Source organism: Dermacentor albipictus, chromosome 6 (genome assembly GCF_038994185.2).
Source record: "Dermacentor albipictus isolate Rhodes 1998 colony chromosome 6, USDA_Dalb.pri_finalv2, whole genome shotgun sequence".
NCBI classification, from domain to species: Eukaryota; Metazoa; Arthropoda; class Arachnida; order Ixodida; family Ixodidae; genus Dermacentor; species Dermacentor albipictus.
The window spans coordinates 35,433,457-35,450,241 of NC_091826.1; the positions used below are offsets into that span (position 1 = coordinate 35,433,457).

General features: G+C 42.1%; 1 protein-coding gene across 2 annotated transcripts in view; it reads left to right on the forward strand.

Moving 5' to 3' along the window:
* The window catches only part of LOC139060989 (laminin subunit alpha-1-like), a 157,494-nt gene that overhangs the window by 110,142 nt on the left and 30,567 nt on the right, over positions 1-16,785 (forward strand). For both annotated transcript variants that reach the window (XM_070540359.1, XM_070540358.1), the window contains exons 35-47: positions 936-1,078; positions 1,185-1,292; positions 1,705-1,816; positions 2,896-3,046; positions 3,774-3,972; positions 5,065-5,181; positions 6,014-6,174; positions 7,796-7,934; positions 9,890-9,998; positions 10,841-11,131; positions 12,923-13,077; positions 14,746-14,904; positions 15,470-15,624. In XM_070540359.1, the coding sequence (XP_070396460.1) occupies positions 936-1,078; positions 1,185-1,292; positions 1,705-1,816; positions 2,896-3,046; positions 3,774-3,972; positions 5,065-5,181; positions 6,014-6,174; positions 7,796-7,934; positions 9,890-9,998; positions 10,841-11,131; positions 12,923-13,077; positions 14,746-14,904; positions 15,470-15,624 (1,999 nt within the window). The remainder of the gene's footprint in view (positions 1-935; positions 1,079-1,184; positions 1,293-1,704; positions 1,817-2,895; positions 3,047-3,773; positions 3,973-5,064; positions 5,182-6,013; positions 6,175-7,795; positions 7,935-9,889; positions 9,999-10,840; positions 11,132-12,922; positions 13,078-14,745; positions 14,905-15,469; positions 15,625-16,785) is intronic.

Genomic DNA, 16,785 nt, shown 5'->3' on the forward strand with positions numbered 1-16,785 from the left:
CGCTAAATGGGTCACCGTTAGGGTCAGGTGCATGCATGCTGACCAGTCAAGTTCGAATTATCTGGCGGACACCAATTTTGAGGATCAAAATGACAAGAAAGTTTGGGCCCATAGAAATGCATGGGCACCAGCTGGAAACTTAGGTTGAGATTCCATTAATCAGAAAATCGAATTAACCAGAGTTGAATTAACGGAAGTCTACTGTACCACTCTCAGGTAGATGACAGTTTCCTCTTTCAAGAAACATCTTTGTGTCTGGTTGGGTTCTGTCCCAAAACACACTTAAGACGCATAAAAAACAGCTAAAGCCCATTACGACAAACTGTGTTTTTGAGGCATAAATCCAAGGCAAATGAATATTATATACGTTTCTGACTGGGTGCCCTGTCCTGATTTTTTCTGTGCTAGGCTGTAGAGAATAAGGGAAACTGAGTGGCTTGATTTTTGTTAGTGAAAACTACCTGTTCCTTACTTGTGCTTGTTTTGTGCAGTTTCTGTCGGAAATGCAACTGTGTTTTCACTACCGCATTGTGCTCCATTCATGCTGCAAAATATGAAGCGGTGGAGGGAAGATACCTTCAGTTGTTGGCTGCAAAAATTGTGACTGTCAAGTCCTAGGTATTGTGAATTAGTATTTGAACTAGAGGGATTGCATTAACTAGGTTGATTCAACATTTTTCTTTTAATTGAAGCTTGGTTTGACTACTTTTAAGAAAAGAGTGCTTTTGTCTTTTGTGAACAAGGTCCTGTTTCACTCAGGCACTTTCTTATGTAAAACACAATTTGCTGGAGTGCAAATCATACTTGATTGATGCTGCGTGGTGAGAATTCAAATCGGGTCTGACGATTGTTGCACGACTGATGTATGGCACATGAATGATCGGTCATAGACAAGGTTTAGTTTTGAAAGTCTCTAAATGACGTTGGTGTTGCAGCCTGTGATGACGACTGCACGGGAAGGCTGCTTGATGAAGTGGAACACATGTTGGCCCTGCTCAATCGGTTAAACGCCACCGACATCATCTCCGCTCCCTGGATTCACTTGCTGGCTATTCAGGAGACCTCTCGTGCGATGAGGGTGAGTGAGCAAACAGCATCGTAGTGCAGTTTATCAGTACAGTGACATACTGCGTATTTGGAACCTCAATTATTCTCGCTGTCTGTAACGTTGCTCTGCCTTCCAGACCGACCTTGACAACTACCTCCACCTAGTTGACAGCGGCAACCAGGTCCTGTCCAACTTTTCATTCCACTTCAACTTGGAGACACAAGCGCAGATCCTGTTTGAAAGGGTATGAATGAGTTGTTGTAATAGTGGACTGTTTCCTGCTGAGTCCTGCTGTTTATAGCTTTTTTTTTTGTTGAAGGACAGCAGCTTGTTAACTTTAGGTCAGCTTCCTCAGTGTTGTGATCATGCTAGTTGTACTACAATACTATCTTGAGTTTTTGAGAAGTCTTTATCACCTTTAACTGCCAAGTTTTAACTGGACTAAACAGTTGCTATCACTTGGCTACAGTATGACCTCTAGTGTAGTGATTTAAGTTCCAAGGTTCTTGTGTTGTATTGCAGTAGCCAGTACAAAAGATTCTACCATTTTTGAACTTGTGAAGCAGAACTTTGTACAACAGAAAAACAAGCACTGAATTCGACATCAGTTGTGGAGCTATATTTTCATAGACACCTCTTAATTTCATACACTGCAGTCCAAAGACATGGTCCGTACTCTACCCGGAGTTGCGCATGATGTCGACCACCTGCTGCTGAGAGCCAGGGATCTGCTGGAGCTTGTGAACAAGTACTGGAAGGAAATCATTGGTACGTACCACATTGAGTTAAACTTGCACGTGCTCCTGCTGAGTCATCTTAGCTTGAGGTGTTCGCTGTGTCTAGTTATTGTAAAATGCCACATATAGTGTGAGGTGTTACTGCGAATTTCAGTGATTCATATTTGTTTCCAAGATTATTTGTAAGGGCCAGATTAGAGTGCATGGATTAGAGATGGGTGTAGCTGATTGTCTAGTTGAGAGTGAAAGGAAGAAATAAAGTCGGGTAGGTCATGTAATTGGTGCCCAGGGAAAGAGAATGCAGCTAAGGACAGCAGAGATATGATATGATATCATATGATATATGATATATGATATATGATATATGATATATGATATATGATAGATATGATAGATATGACAGCAGAGGACAGCAGAGAGTGCAGTGGTATGAAATTAGAAAATTTGTCGGCGTGGCATGGAGTCAGGCGGCACATGAAAGGAGCAGTTGAAGATTACTGGGATTACTGAAGATTACCTTTGTCCTGCAACGCGCATAACAGATGATGATGATAATAGCACTGTTGGTACCAGTAACTTCTAAATTACTGTATTTGCATGATTCTATGCACCCCCAATTGTAATGCGCGGTTATTTTACTGCTTAAAAATTAAAAAAATTAACTTGGTGTCGATTCTGCCATGCACATCAAGTAACAAAATCCAAGTAAAAATGTACCGTGTTGAAACAACTTTATAAAACATATACAAAGGCACACAAACGTGCACACAGCTGAATCTTAGCGGCTAGTCGCTATCGGAGTGCAACAGCACCTCCTTTTCGCTGTTTACCGGCCACAGAGAGTCGTCTTCAGTTCCATCTAATGCATTAGAAGTGCCACATGTACAGCATACTGGAACATGGCAACCACAAAGCAAGACATAAGAAACCTTGCACTGGGGTTTTTGTTTTTTTAAGTAAGAATCTGTTTTGTTTTTGAGTTTTTGTATAATTAGTTCCGATTGCAACGGACATGCAAATTTGAAAGCGCTTTTTATTCACAAAAGGTGCGCGTTAGAATCGTGCACATATGGTAGATAAAACTTAGATTGAAAACAAAACTCTTTCTAGATGCTGTGGACCATCTGAAGCATCACGTCTTTGGGCATGGTGGGACAGCCACTGGCATCGAGCGCCTCGTCGAAGAAGCAAGACGAATCCTGCTGGAGTTGCAGAAGCGTAATTTCGAACGTCCCTTGGATGAATCAAACAGGGAGCACAGGTAGGAATGTTTTACATGTCTAACAAATGCTTATCCTGGTATTGTCGATTGCATTTATGGTGCCTTTCTGAGTTGTAGTCCTTAGCAGAAGTATTCTTTTTTAAAGTAGAAAGCATATATATAGGAACTCTGAAGGAGTGAAACTTTAGGCATGCCTGTGCTGCATTCGTGCAGACAAATACACAATAGTACAGGGACAGTAAAAGGATAAACAGGCAGGAAGTGCGCTGATACCTTCAAAAAGCGTTTATTGAACACGTTTGTATATTGAAGGAATATCATCGCTTGCACAAGGGTGTTGCAGGCACTTGAGGTTAACATTGATCTAAACGTACCTAACATACAAGAAAAGCAAGGTTAATTAGGCAAAACGTAAGAAATGCAAAGAAAAACCAAACACAACATTTCGAATTCAGCGGATACTACTACCTTCTTCGGTCAGCTAAACATTCTCAACCATGCATTTGGCACTTGGTGCATGGTGGAGATAAGTTAAATTCTTTGGAAAGTTTATTAGATGGTGCGATAGCTTAGCACTTCATCCATGCATATTCTTATATCCTTTCTCAATCCCTTTGTGTTGTTCACTGGTCTGCAAGAATACGTAAACTGCGGGTAGAGCTACCCAGGTCATTTATAACAAGGCAGTAAAGACAGTTTCATTGAGCTGCTTGCATGCAGACATTATTGCAAGTTTTCTGTCTCTCTCTCTCCTGATGACTTGCAGGAAGGCCCACCAGCTCCTCGAGAGAGTGAAGAACCTGGTGCTCAACCTGCAAGAAGTGGGCGACATGGCTGAACGACTCGACCGCATTGAGCAGCTCCTCAGCGAAATGGTGCGCCGAATCCAGAACGAGGTGCAGAATCCGACAGCCAGAGCCTTGGACCTTCTGGAAAGGGAGCTACAGACCCTTCAGTCGATTCAGGTGGGTCGAACAAATACTTTTTTTTTTATGCCTGAGGGCAGTGCAAGGATTTTGTAGTACTGCTAGCGGTCATGAAACTTGTGGCAATTCTGCTTGCCAGGTACGCGCACTTGGTAAACTCACGGTAGCAAGAAAAAGATTATGTAGCCAGTAGAAACTTAGATTGGAAATCGAGTAGCAATAAATTGGTAGCACGAATGCCATGGCGCAGTTATATTGTGCAAGCATTGAGGAACATGATGATATCTGCTCGCACATGTCTCCTATGGAACCAGATATTGTGTGGCTAGCTGTGAAGGCAAAGTCACTTGTGCTTGGCAAATGCCATCCAGGTTATCTGTTTCAGTTTTTTGGAAACTCATGCGCGTTGCAATAATGTTTGTGATTTATTAACCAGAAATGGGGGAAGTCGCATTGTTCTTGTCACCAATGATCAACCTTTTCTTCTCATGAAGTCTTGTGGAACGTGGGGCAGTATAACAGATGATATGCCAAAGGCAATGCTTGGCACGCTATCCACGGCGCTGTTACGATGTACATCTACAGTGCCGCTGCCAATACTTACGACTGGCATAGCACAGGGTTCAACTCACACGCTTGCATGCTTCATGCCCTCACTAAGCTTGGTCATCTCCAAAACATGCAGTTCTTTGTTATTGCCAACAACGGTCTGCTGAAAAGCTTTTCTCTGTACAAAAATGCAGCACAAGTGTGGAAAAATTTAAACTAACAGGCCATTACAGGTAACAGCAGGCTGGCCTTTACGTTTTTGTGATAGGATGTACAAATTCCCTGGTCCTTTCATTTTGCAGGTGTGTCTTCAAAATGTTGCTGAAATTGTGGCACAGCACCTACATCTCTAATGATGGCCGTATATCAAAGTTATACTTGCACGTTTGTACTAAGTAGGCCTTTAAACAGCTTTCGATATTGTTTTGTAAGCTGTTCAGTAGCATACAGAACTTCTTGCATTATTGCATATTATACTTTGATGCCCTTTGGTGAGACCTTCAGTTTGCTTCCTTTGGTTAGGAATGTCTCAAGCTATTACCGATGGTCTGTATTAATTCTTTCTTTTTTTTCTTTCTTCAGAATTTCATTGGTGGAAGTCAAGACGGAGCTGGCAGAGCAAATGCCTCATTGGTGGAGGCCAAAGAATGGCTGAGGAAAGCTCGAGATGCAATTATTGATGCTGCCTTCAAGTTTGATGTGAGTTTTGTAACTTTTACTGCATTTCCGGGCATGAAAGACTTGGCACATAGCATCTGAACTTGCAAGAGGCAGCGCAGAGACCAAGTGGTGTAACACTGTAACTAATTTCTTCATTATGATTGAACGTAATGCCCAGAATTGTGTACTTCCATTTAGTTAAAAGGTTAAACTCGCTGTTGACTTGCTGTACTCTAGGATATTTCATGTTTGTGTGGAACAAACAGCATTTAAATTGGTATTGTTGCTTGCCTCCTTGTGAAATGATATTTTCCTGTCACAAATTGCTTAGTGTAACTACTTAGATTGTCATCTCAGGGTTTGTGCTGTAAAGTGCACAAAGTACTTAACCCAGTACATGTGAAGTGTCAATTTGTTATAGCAATTAGATGTTTCAAGTAGCACAAATAATAATTTAGACATGTTAGCACACACTCATGGCACTCAATAATACATATAATAATAAACAGTAAATGCAAGGAAGCATACTTTGCATGTATGAAGGAAAACTGAAATGGTGTCAGCCCACATCAACATTATTTGCCCTTATTTTACCATATTAATCTCGTGCCCAATTTTGCCAGCAAGCTTTTCCGAATAAAGAATTTGAAATTGTGTGTCACATTAGATGACTGAAATGCCAGGTGCAGGTTATTTTTGCATACAGCTCATGCTAAAATTGTTGATACTGAACTATCTGGTAGTTAAAAACAATGTCATTATAACTTGTATCATTGTAAACTCATTACTCTATGCGTTTAATTTAATGGCAGTTGCCTCTACAATCACAAAATGTTGTGTGACTTATGTTCGTTGGCTTTTGTACACCCAGGAGCTACCTCGACTGCTTATGGAAATTTCTAATGCAACTGATGCGCTCGAGGAACGTCGGGGCATTCTAGATCGTCTGAACCCTGAATACAGAGAGAAGTACGTCCTGAGATGTGAACACCACGCCGACGATATGGGAAACCATGTTGGTGCTCTTGCAGAGTAAGTGACACCTTCTCAGCTTCACTTCCAACAAATATCTCATTATCTCATTATAGAACATAGTGGTATCCAATACAATACTATCCAATACTAAAACTGCAAGAACAGAAAACGAAATGTAGTTGACTCACAGTTATTCGAACTCATCTAATTAAAAAATTTAATTAATTCAAACGAATCTCAAGGTGTTGGTCAGCACATTTTGTTTTCGATGCATCCGGAAGGCCCTTAGTTCAAGCAAGGTTCTTGGTTAACTTGGTAAGTTCAGACTTTTTTAGCTTCCCATAGCAGAGCAATGCAGACAAAAATGGTGGAAGAGAGGACATTCAATAAGACGGGAGGGATCAAAAGATGCCGATGTTTAATATTCAGGCTGATGTGTATGTTGACAGGCACAACTACAAGAAGGTGCCAGGAACCCGGACATGAAAATGTGACTCTGATATTGCAAATGCTCATTCAAGGGGCTTCTGTCTGGTCTATTATTTGTGAAGTATCCGTTAACTGTACATTTGGATTTGATCTCGTTTGCGCAGGAGGAGATGTAGGACTGTTTTGTGAATACGTGTATTCATGTAACAACTCGTATATCTTTCGTGGGCCATGCTATGTTGAACCATGGACAATTTAAACCAACTAACGAACATCCATTGTTCCTGTGGGCTTGAATGAATGTGATTCAACTGTGGTACAAGCAGGTGGATAAGTAAAAAATGTGATGGAAATTCATGCCGACAGTAGACAAAGCAGGCTGCCTTATGATCATGTACCTCTCTTGTACAGTATGATCTGGCAACTGGAACTTTGAGGTAACAAGCGTACTGTACAAATTGTTGAAAATGCCACATGCTAGGAATTACAGGTCAAAAGTGCCCTGTTGTCTTGGCACATTTGTTGAAGAATTGTCAAAGAAGAGGAAGTGAAATTTGGTGGAGAGAAGAAAAGGAGGATGCACTGTTCTGGTGACCTCACCCCATCTTGTGCTTGCTGCTATATCTCTTACAAGTAAATGCCTCTCACCAGCGTAACTATATCTCTCGACTGGATTCCGCTTCATCTTTTTCTTCTTCTTTTTAGACAATTCTTAAGCAAACGTGCCAATAAAATAATAATTGCCGAATATGGTGGCACCCAAGGGCCGAACTTGAGATTGTCTTCAATATCATCCGATGTAGGTAGCGCACGGTAAACAACAACAGAAAAAACAGTGTCACATGTAGCGCTACATGTAACATTGCTACATGTAACACAGAAATGAAGGTGGACGGGAGGACAGCCGCATTGGTAGCTGAATTGGTTGAGCATTGCACGGATGATGCTGAAAGGTGTGCGTTCGTCTCCCACCAACGCAGAATTGTCTTTTCGTCCATGTTAATTTCCCTTTTCCTTACGATTTCCGTGCGTCAATTCTAAATGCATTCGATTTCTCCTGTGTTTTCCTTGGCTTTGTGTGGTAGTGACGAACAGAATTCGTGCCCCCTGGTTCCCCTTCTTGTTTGTTACATGCACCGTCATCTCTCTTTACTTATTGTGTGCCAGCTATGCTGAATCATGCATTTATCGACTCGCCCAAACTGCTATGCTTGGGGCTTGTAGCGTCATTCTGTTCTCTCAACAACAGCCAGTTCAGGACTACGCAAGAGGTCTCCGAGTACCCCCTGCGGGCTGCCCGTGTCTACCAGACCATTGTCGACGCTCTCCGCGATGCCGAGGATGCTGCCCGCAAGGCAGCTGATGCAGCGGACAGAGCTTTTGATGAGGTACTGCCTACGTTACTCTCAGCTTATCGCATAGATTATTAATAAAGAGATGCTAAATACAGTTGAACCTCATCATAACAAAGTCCTATCTCACAGGAAAATACCTTTCATATTGCTGATATTCTTTATAAGCGTATATTCACTACACACTAATATTGGCAAAAAAATTTTTTTACTTCGTTATATCAGTGTTCATTATATCTAGGTTTCACTGTACAAATAATAGGTCAAGCTTAAGTGTCAGATCAGTGTTCCTAGAAGGCTTCCCAAACGTCACTTTTTATTGAGTACAGAGCCTTCAGAAGCGCAGAAGTGACACTAAGAGAAGAGAGGTTAAGAGAAGGTCTGTGGCTCCATGATGAAAATACAGTGCCTACTCCTTCTATGTAATATGCCCACTAGTATTCAGTAAATTGTAGTTGGCTACTCATAACAGAAAGAGCAATTCACCAAAGAGCATGTTAAGGAAGTCAGCTTTCAAATTTTTAGGCACTAGAAAATGCTATTTCAGATGCCTATAACAGGTAGTAAAGCTGTCATTTAAGGAATACAGTATAGGCACCAAATACTTTCTGTACTTTAGGCATGTATAGGTTGAAATAGTAATTTATCTGAGGATAAATTTAGATGTTCTAAGGAACACAGCTCATTAAACCCCTGTTTTGGTAAATTTATCTTATTTTCTCGATAAAACAGAATGAGGCAAGTCGCCTAGGTTTCAAGATTTATCTGAAATCCAGTGTGACGATGCCGTGGGAAGACAAACAAGCACAATTTCGGAATTTCCTGGTTTTATGTTGTGCCTTTTTTCACTGAACATTAGTTTGTATGCTGAAAGGAACATTCATGATCTACCGAAGTTGGGAGCACATACTTGTACTTTGGAAAGTTCGATGATCGGGTGCTCTCTGGTATTGCAGAATACTCGCTGGTCAGAACCTTTGACAGTTGCAAGTACCAAGGACCCAGCATATTTTGTTCAAGACTGATTGAAGTTTTGAAGTACCTTCGTCAGCAATAGGTCCATTGGGGATTGCGGATAACCTTTCCTGAACGTTCAGAATGAGCCCCACATTCCGGGTCAAAGTTGTGCTCAAGCATTCAACTTTCTCAATATCGCTTAAGAAGGTTAATTGAGTGCGTGAGGTTGCTAAGTCACCTTCAAGTGTATTGTCATCAACAGAATCTTGAGCAGTTTTCACAGCGATGCTCTAGACTGCTGCAAAGCGGTCTGTTAATAAGTCTTTACACTGGTATAGTGTTTGTGGTAATGATCAGCTGCCTTCAGCAAAGTTTCCCAGCGGGTTATAACATTTTAAGCAAAATGAGGCTAGACAAAGCAAGGAAAAGGGCAATTTTAGGCCCTGAAAATCAAATACAATGCACCAATTTTAAGTGGGGATTTACAGGCATGATGAAGGTGTCGTTCAAATATTTCTATACCAATTTTTTGTGCTTACATGTTAAATAGTCACTATCAGGTGGGCATAAAGAAAACATAATCATTCTTACCGAAAGTTTCAGTCTCTAGTCATGACTTCAAATGAAGTGGCACCATATGACATCCAGGAATGCTCCAGGCTTCTCCCAAAGGGAAACTGTTACCTTAACATCCAACTTGCTGATGCATGTGTCCTGCTTGGCATATCAAAGCCAAGTAAAGTGGGTGCGAAGGTTTTGTGGGGATAACTCATATATCAGTCACGTCTGTTCAAGTTGAGCATACAGCATAGGGGAACTGACTAGGAATTAGGTTCCCTCTTTCTATTTTTTATTCATCTACGTTATTTTTGTGCAGAGGACGTTAGTGCCATTGCATTTCATGCAGTTCAAAAAAAAAGAAGCTCTACAAACTTAGAAGAACTTAATTTTTTGTAACGAAAGAACAGCCTTCTGTGCTTTTCTTCTAAATGTTTTGCTAGATGCTAACAAGGGTACTATTCTGTCATGTGCAGGCATATCCGCGCACTGGCGACAGCCTAATGCACCAAGCTGAGAGTGCAAGGGAGCGAAGCGAAGACCTGCTGAGACAGGCGAAGCAGCTCAGGGACGAAGACATACCAGGTAGGCCGAGAACTGGTAGAGTTTGCAAGGGTAGTGGTTTGAGTGAGTTGGTGATGTTTTCTTGAAATTATTTCAAATCAGAGTGAGTGGTGGGAAAATGGGGGAAGAACAAGAGGGAAACTGAAACACAGGAAGTGCTAAACTTAAACAATAGTGCAAGGGTCTCTAAGTGCAAAAAGAAAGGGCCCGTCGGACTAGAAATAAAGTTAACGAGTGTGGTGGTTTGGGCAAGCTGGTACCCTTGTGCTATTGTTTCAGTTTAGACCTCTACTGCTCTTGTTTATGCTGGCTTTCCTTATTTTTTCCTTCACTCATTCTGAGTTCCACTGAGGTCGAGGAAATGACACTGGTGCAGGTTTGCTAGGTTTAAATGTCCACTTGCAATAGCTGTGACACCTAAACTTGAGAGGGCTTTTGTTGCTGTGACTGCAACTGCAAAATTAAGTGATAAGTTGTGTTGATTGGCTTGACATTTGCTTTTTGGCAAACCTCATTGCTTAGGTATTCATTGTTTTAACACTTGTTATTTCTTGCTCTTACATTTTCTTTCTTATTTGTTCTTTTGGCTCATTGTGTAATGAATCGCAAACATTTTTTGTTGTTGATTCACATACTTCCTGTCCTTATGCGGCCACTGTTTGAATGAGAGAGCTGAAAAGAAAGCTGATGTACATTAGATTAGATTAAGAGAATGGAATTAGCAAATTTGCAAGCATAGGACAGTTCTGGCTTATGTATGATAGTGGGTAATTGGAGATTTCAGGGTGAGACTGTTGTCTTCCAAGCAACTTGAATGATGATGGCAACACATGTCTGGTATCCATTCTTTGTTGTTTTGCTAGAGCTGCAGTACACAATGCGTGTGACGAAGAACAGGCTCAAGGGTCTTGGTGAAGACATTGAAGACGGAGACCAAGCAATAGTGGCCATCAACCGAGAGCTGGACCGTCTTCCCACTGATATAGCTGGTCCACTGGAGGACGCGCTCAGGGAAGCCGATCGTGCAGACGGGAAGCAGAAGGCGGCGAACGACCGCGTGGACAGAATCATAGGGCTCCTTGCGGGCACGACAGCCAAAGTGGCTACTTTACAGACAGGATCGGCTGCAGGACTCGACAACTTGACGCGCCTCAGTGAGTGAGCAGTGCGCGTGTGTTTGATTGTGTAGGCAAGTAGGTTAGTCTTGCCAATTAGCGCTTGCACTAGCTTTGAATGCCAGTATGTCAAGAACGATGTTGTAGTCGAGAGCTCAACAGAATACTGTCTGGTCGGGTAATGTCATTTTAGGGAAGAAGCAGGTCACTGACCATAGTCTAAACAAAATGAAGTTTTGACATTTTGTTCCCGATTTTTATTGTGAACAAAGGATCCATACGAATCTCGAAACATCGTTTTATTTTGAATATCATCCGAATATCATCAGTGACCTGCCTCTTTCCTAACGAGGGCTGAATGTGTTGTGCTGTGCAGTGTGCTGAATATGAAGACACAGGTCGCAAGTTGCAGGCTTAACTCGTAGAGTGACGTGATTCTCACTGTTGTTAGTACCACCCACCACAATAGCTTAGTGGCTATGCCATTGCCTGTAAGCATGAGATCACGGGTTCAATCCCACGCTGCAGTAGCCGCATTTAGAGAAGGGGCAAAAAAAAAGAAAAGAAGGCTAGTGTTTAGATGCATGTTAAGGAAACCAAGGAAGTTGAAATTGATTTGGAGTGCTCCACTGTAGCATCTTTCATAGTTCATGTGTTGCTTTGCGATGTTAAATACCATTCAATTCTGAGTGCTTTGTCAAGACTAATTTGTTGAGGTTTCAAACTCGACACAGGCTGAATTGCGGTGTTCGGTGAGAGAGAGAGGGAGCGACTAAGTACAGACGTCCTTGTGCTCTAAATATTACTAAACGACAAGGATGAGGCAAATGGAACTGTGGGTTCACTGTGTACTGCATAGAATTAATTTGGCTCATCCATGTGTTTGATTCACTTCCGCAGTGTGAATACCTGTGTAGGTACTTTTTAAGGAATGAATAGAATGAAAGCTAAAGAGGGTCGCATTGGCTCCACATACACAGACATGTATGTGCTTGACAAACCCCAGGCAAGGGCTTCGATACTTCTCATCTGGGGCCACCTGTTTGTGCTCTACTTCAGCAACATAGAAACATTATTTTTGCTGCAGTTGAGAAGGCTAAGTAAAATTGTTTCGGAATGAAGTTGCCCAAGCAAAAACAGGATAATGTAGTCTCACTCAATTCCCATCGGACATGTTTTGCATGGTGTTTCCACTCAAAGTTGGCGCTTTCCACTGCATAAAGTGCTCCGAGCTGCTCCGAGCATTCCCTCTAAAGGGCTTGCACCACGCTTCGTGACGGTACTGGGAGAAATGTGAGCTTTCACGAGAGCATTTACAGGGCGGTTCTGTGTTATCCTGTTTCTCCTTTAAAAGTACAGTTCTTAGTGTGCATGGTTCTCGGGTGGGCCTTTCTTTCGAGGAACCCATATGGGTTTCCTTTGTAGCGATTGCTACGAATGGGTGGATGTCTCATTTTCCCTTTATTCATTACTTCTCTCCACCATGCAGGTTTCCGCAGAACTACTACGTCAGTAGTAGTAGTAGTAGTAGTAGTAGTAGTAGTAGTAGTAGTAGTAGTAGTAGTGGAAGTAGTAGTATAGCAGTACCTTATTCTATATAGGAGAAAAGGGGGAGGGGAACGGAGAGGAAGTGGTGTAGGGATTATAGTTGTCTTACTTTCCGGTGAACACCTGAACTATCCAAGATTGTGGGAAAGATAAAGGGCTATAAAATAGGAGTTATGATAGGAAAGACGTCACGAAGAAATTGGGTGCAAATAAGTGAAATGCATGTCTCAAATGTATGCAAGATAACTGAATGTCGTGACATTGGCTTTCATTGTTCTGTAGTTGACGAAGCCCAGCGGGGCATCAAGCAAGCCGACCACCTAGCTGGCCGCTCTGAGCAGTCCGCTGCACGAGCTCGCCAGGCACACAACATGCTGCAGCTCAACCTGAAAGAACTTCGGGACAAGATCCTCCTGGCTAGACAGCGAGCTTCGAGTGTGAGTTCCATAGTGGCACTTAGCTTGACATACAAAGGGCCCAAATTCATGTCCCGACACAGTGTAAGCTGTCGGTTGTGTCGGCCCCGTAGCTAGCTGGCCATGCTCGAACTAGCCTCGTGGACCATGCATGCATGTGTCTGAAAACAGCAACACCCTTTCTACTTGTGACTGCCTGGCTTTGGCAGCATCTGGTTTTTGTTATTTAAGCATATGATGTAGTCACATATGCTTAGACGATAACACATGTGATTCAGGATTGAAACTGAAACTTTCTTTTAGAAGCAGAAACTAATTACAGGCCACAAGAATGAAACCAAAACTAATTATGCAACAAAATATTACAGATATTTAGATTAGGGGGACGCAAGCGTTGGGGCCCCCTAGCGCTTGCATCCCCCCATTTCTAAAACTCTCCATTATCAATATTTGCTGCTATCATCATACAGTATGAGCAGTAACCAGACAGATGCCTGAAAACATTTGTTTGCTAGGCTAAGCTGCAAGGCCTTACAAGTTTTTGGACGACATGCAAGACCCACAAATGGGATCCTCTAAACCCATCATCTGACCTAGCAAATAGGGATGTATGTATACAAAGTGGTGGAGGGCACATTGGGCATGACCCCCCCCCCTCGCACTTTCCCCGAAAGTTTTCTGCACCAGGGATACCTGGTGTAAAACGACATATGGCAGCACCCACTTGCCCGGTCCCCCTGCCCCGGTCAAGTGTGCGCTCTCTCCCAAGAAATTCCTGGCTATGCCAGTGCATCTAAGATAGCAGACCTCAGGCAGAATAGTAATTAAGGTGTCAACATGCAGACTGGCGGCATCATTCCTGCCTCCATTCATCTCTCAACTGCCCGAGCTTTCAAAAAGCATGTTTCAGCTTTAAGAGTGCTACTAATTGGAATGCAGTGATCTTTGTTATGGCATGATAGATATGTGGGAGAGCTTGCTTATGGTATTTAGCGTACCATCCATACTTCACTTGATTTTCTGTGCCAAAAGAAGAAAGAAAGAAAAGCATGCTTGTTAGTCATTCAGATTCCGCTTCCTGTTATGACCACTTGATTATGTGTCTAGTGAAGTTGCTGATATTTGTTATTATAGTGCTGTTTCTACCAGGTATGTTAAGCTATCATGTTCACATTTGCTCGATTACTTTTCATTAAGTTTAGGGAGGTGGACACATAGAATGATGAGCTGATTTGCATTTGCAAGTAAGTTAGTCTATTGCAACAGCTTATGAACAAAGGAAGCAGTACAAACACGAAAGTATCTTGAAAAATTGATACAAATTGCAGTTGGTGGGTCATGTCAATGCAAACGAATAAGTTTGTATGCATATACGAAAACAGGAGACATTCATTTCACTTCATCGCATCAAGGTTTTTAACGCATTATGCCTTAGAATATGAGTCGATGAACAGAAAGCAGTTTGTTGAATTAACGAATACTTTTGCACAATGCTTTTGGACAATGCTTTTGCAATGCTTTTGTGGTTGCCGAGTCTAGAAATTTTGCAATCAAAATGCAAGATGGTATGTAAATTTAGATGTAATTTTCACAATACAAGGTTATATCTTGAACGTACTCAAGTGAAAGGGGGATATGCTTCAAGAAAAGTAATAACTACAGTGTCATTAATTCTGTCCTTGATTGCAGATACGAGTGTCACTTAGCGCTGACTCGAATGACCAGTGCTCACGATCGTTCAAACCCGAGATTGAGTCAACCATGACCAACAGCATCATACTGAACTATGCCATCAAGGAAGATAACCAAAACAGCATGCTGTTCTTTTTGGCTAACTCCAAAGGAAAGGTGAGGACTTTGCCTTAGTATGAATACATCAGTGCCATTTATGTGAATAAGTCAGGCATGTTAGTTCAATGGAAATCTAGACTTATGTGGTTAATTATCTGTGTCCGTGTGTTAAAACATGCTGAGAACTTCTGTGCCAGCTGTTTCAGCGTTGTGTTTAGACTTTGGTGCACTTTAGCACAGGCCGTTGTGATGTGAGTTATAGATATTAGTTAGCTTTTCAGGCTGAATAGAATTTAGTTTTTTGGTGCATCAGTCATAATAGCGTAACATACACTTCTTCCTTAGTTCCAGTGTACATATACCATTGTGATCCACAGATACCTGGTAGTTTGATCAACTTGACGCATTTGTGTTTTTTGTCTTTCTGCACAGATGCAAACAGTATATTTACAACTGACTATAAACTAGGTGGTTTAGCTAGTGGGAAAAATGGTTTTGGCAAACTGGACATTGTCATGAGGATGTCTTTTTAGATGCTACACATTCCTGTATTTTGCGTCGTGACGCTAAGGGTGCATCTTTAACTGTGTCACCATTGACTCTCCCATGAATATGTATTCAGGAGGACTTTATGGCCATTGAAATGGTTAACCGAAAGATCAAGTTCTCGTGGAATGCTGGCGGAGGCACCCACAGCATCACGCACAGCATGCACATAGACACCAATGATCCACAGCTTGGACGAGATTCGAACTGGTACAAGGTGGAGGTCTTCAGGCAAGTGGCTGCCTTGTGCTAATGAGCGCTTAAAAGAATGTTTTGTGAATGCCGATAGAAAATATTCACTACCGTATTTACTCGCATAATGATCGCACTCGCGTAATGATCGATTTGATTTTTTTTCTTTCCCGTGTAATGATTGCACCCCGAACTTCTCACAGCAATATGTCGTGTGCGAAGTCCAGCTAATGATGATTGCACTTACCATCTGTCGAATGCTACGCGAACGACTCTTGAGGACGTACCAAGCAGTCTGCATGCACCCAACATTCTTAAGCGGATGCCCCATTTCATTCCTTTCATCACTTTCCGCACTTCCATGAAAAAAAGAAGCTAGAACCAAACTTGCCTCGGTTTTATTATTTGTAGGCTTCACAATGGCTTTGGTCAACAACAACAATATAAAGGGTGCCTTTCGATTCTTCTCGTCTGCACTCGTGGGCATGCAACTAATCGCCTGCGGCAATGATAGTGGCCACATTTGCACTGATACGTTAGAAGTGTACCCTATTTATACACCAATGCTTGTGACGCAGCTAAGATATTCGCTCACCCTTAGCGGAAACATGCCGTATTAGGATAGCAGTGAAGACAAATGCCACAGTTTCCGCAGCATGCCCGCCATGTGTTTCTGTCATTGGCAGCTAAGTGTGCCCATCTCTGTTTCTTTCCCCTCAAAGAGGACATGGCTACGTTATTGTTGCAAACTTGCCGATATTAATGGTATTATTCATTACTGATACAGAAGAAACTGTTTCAATGCGCATAATTTACTCACGAGAAGAAAAATAATTGTGTTCGGCACGTTCGGCTTGCCTTGTCGGCCGCCATTTCTGTTTTGGTGTCCCTCTCTGACAGCGGCAGCCGCCTGCTTGTCATCTCGCAGCAAATGTGGGATGAAAAAAGAAAATGTTTCTTTTTGTGGGAAATGTAACCCGCGTAATGAATGCACCCCTGAATTTGCGTCAGACTTTTTGACAAAAAAGTGCGATCATTATGGCAAACCTCACACACTGATCTTTTGGTTCGAGAGGTCGCAGAAATGTAGCCCTGCCGTTTATGTAAAGTGTTGAATGTGCCATATTTTTGTGCATTCTACGATTGGTGGGTGGGAATGTAAGCATTGAGCACCATGACGATGTTGCATTCCATTGATGG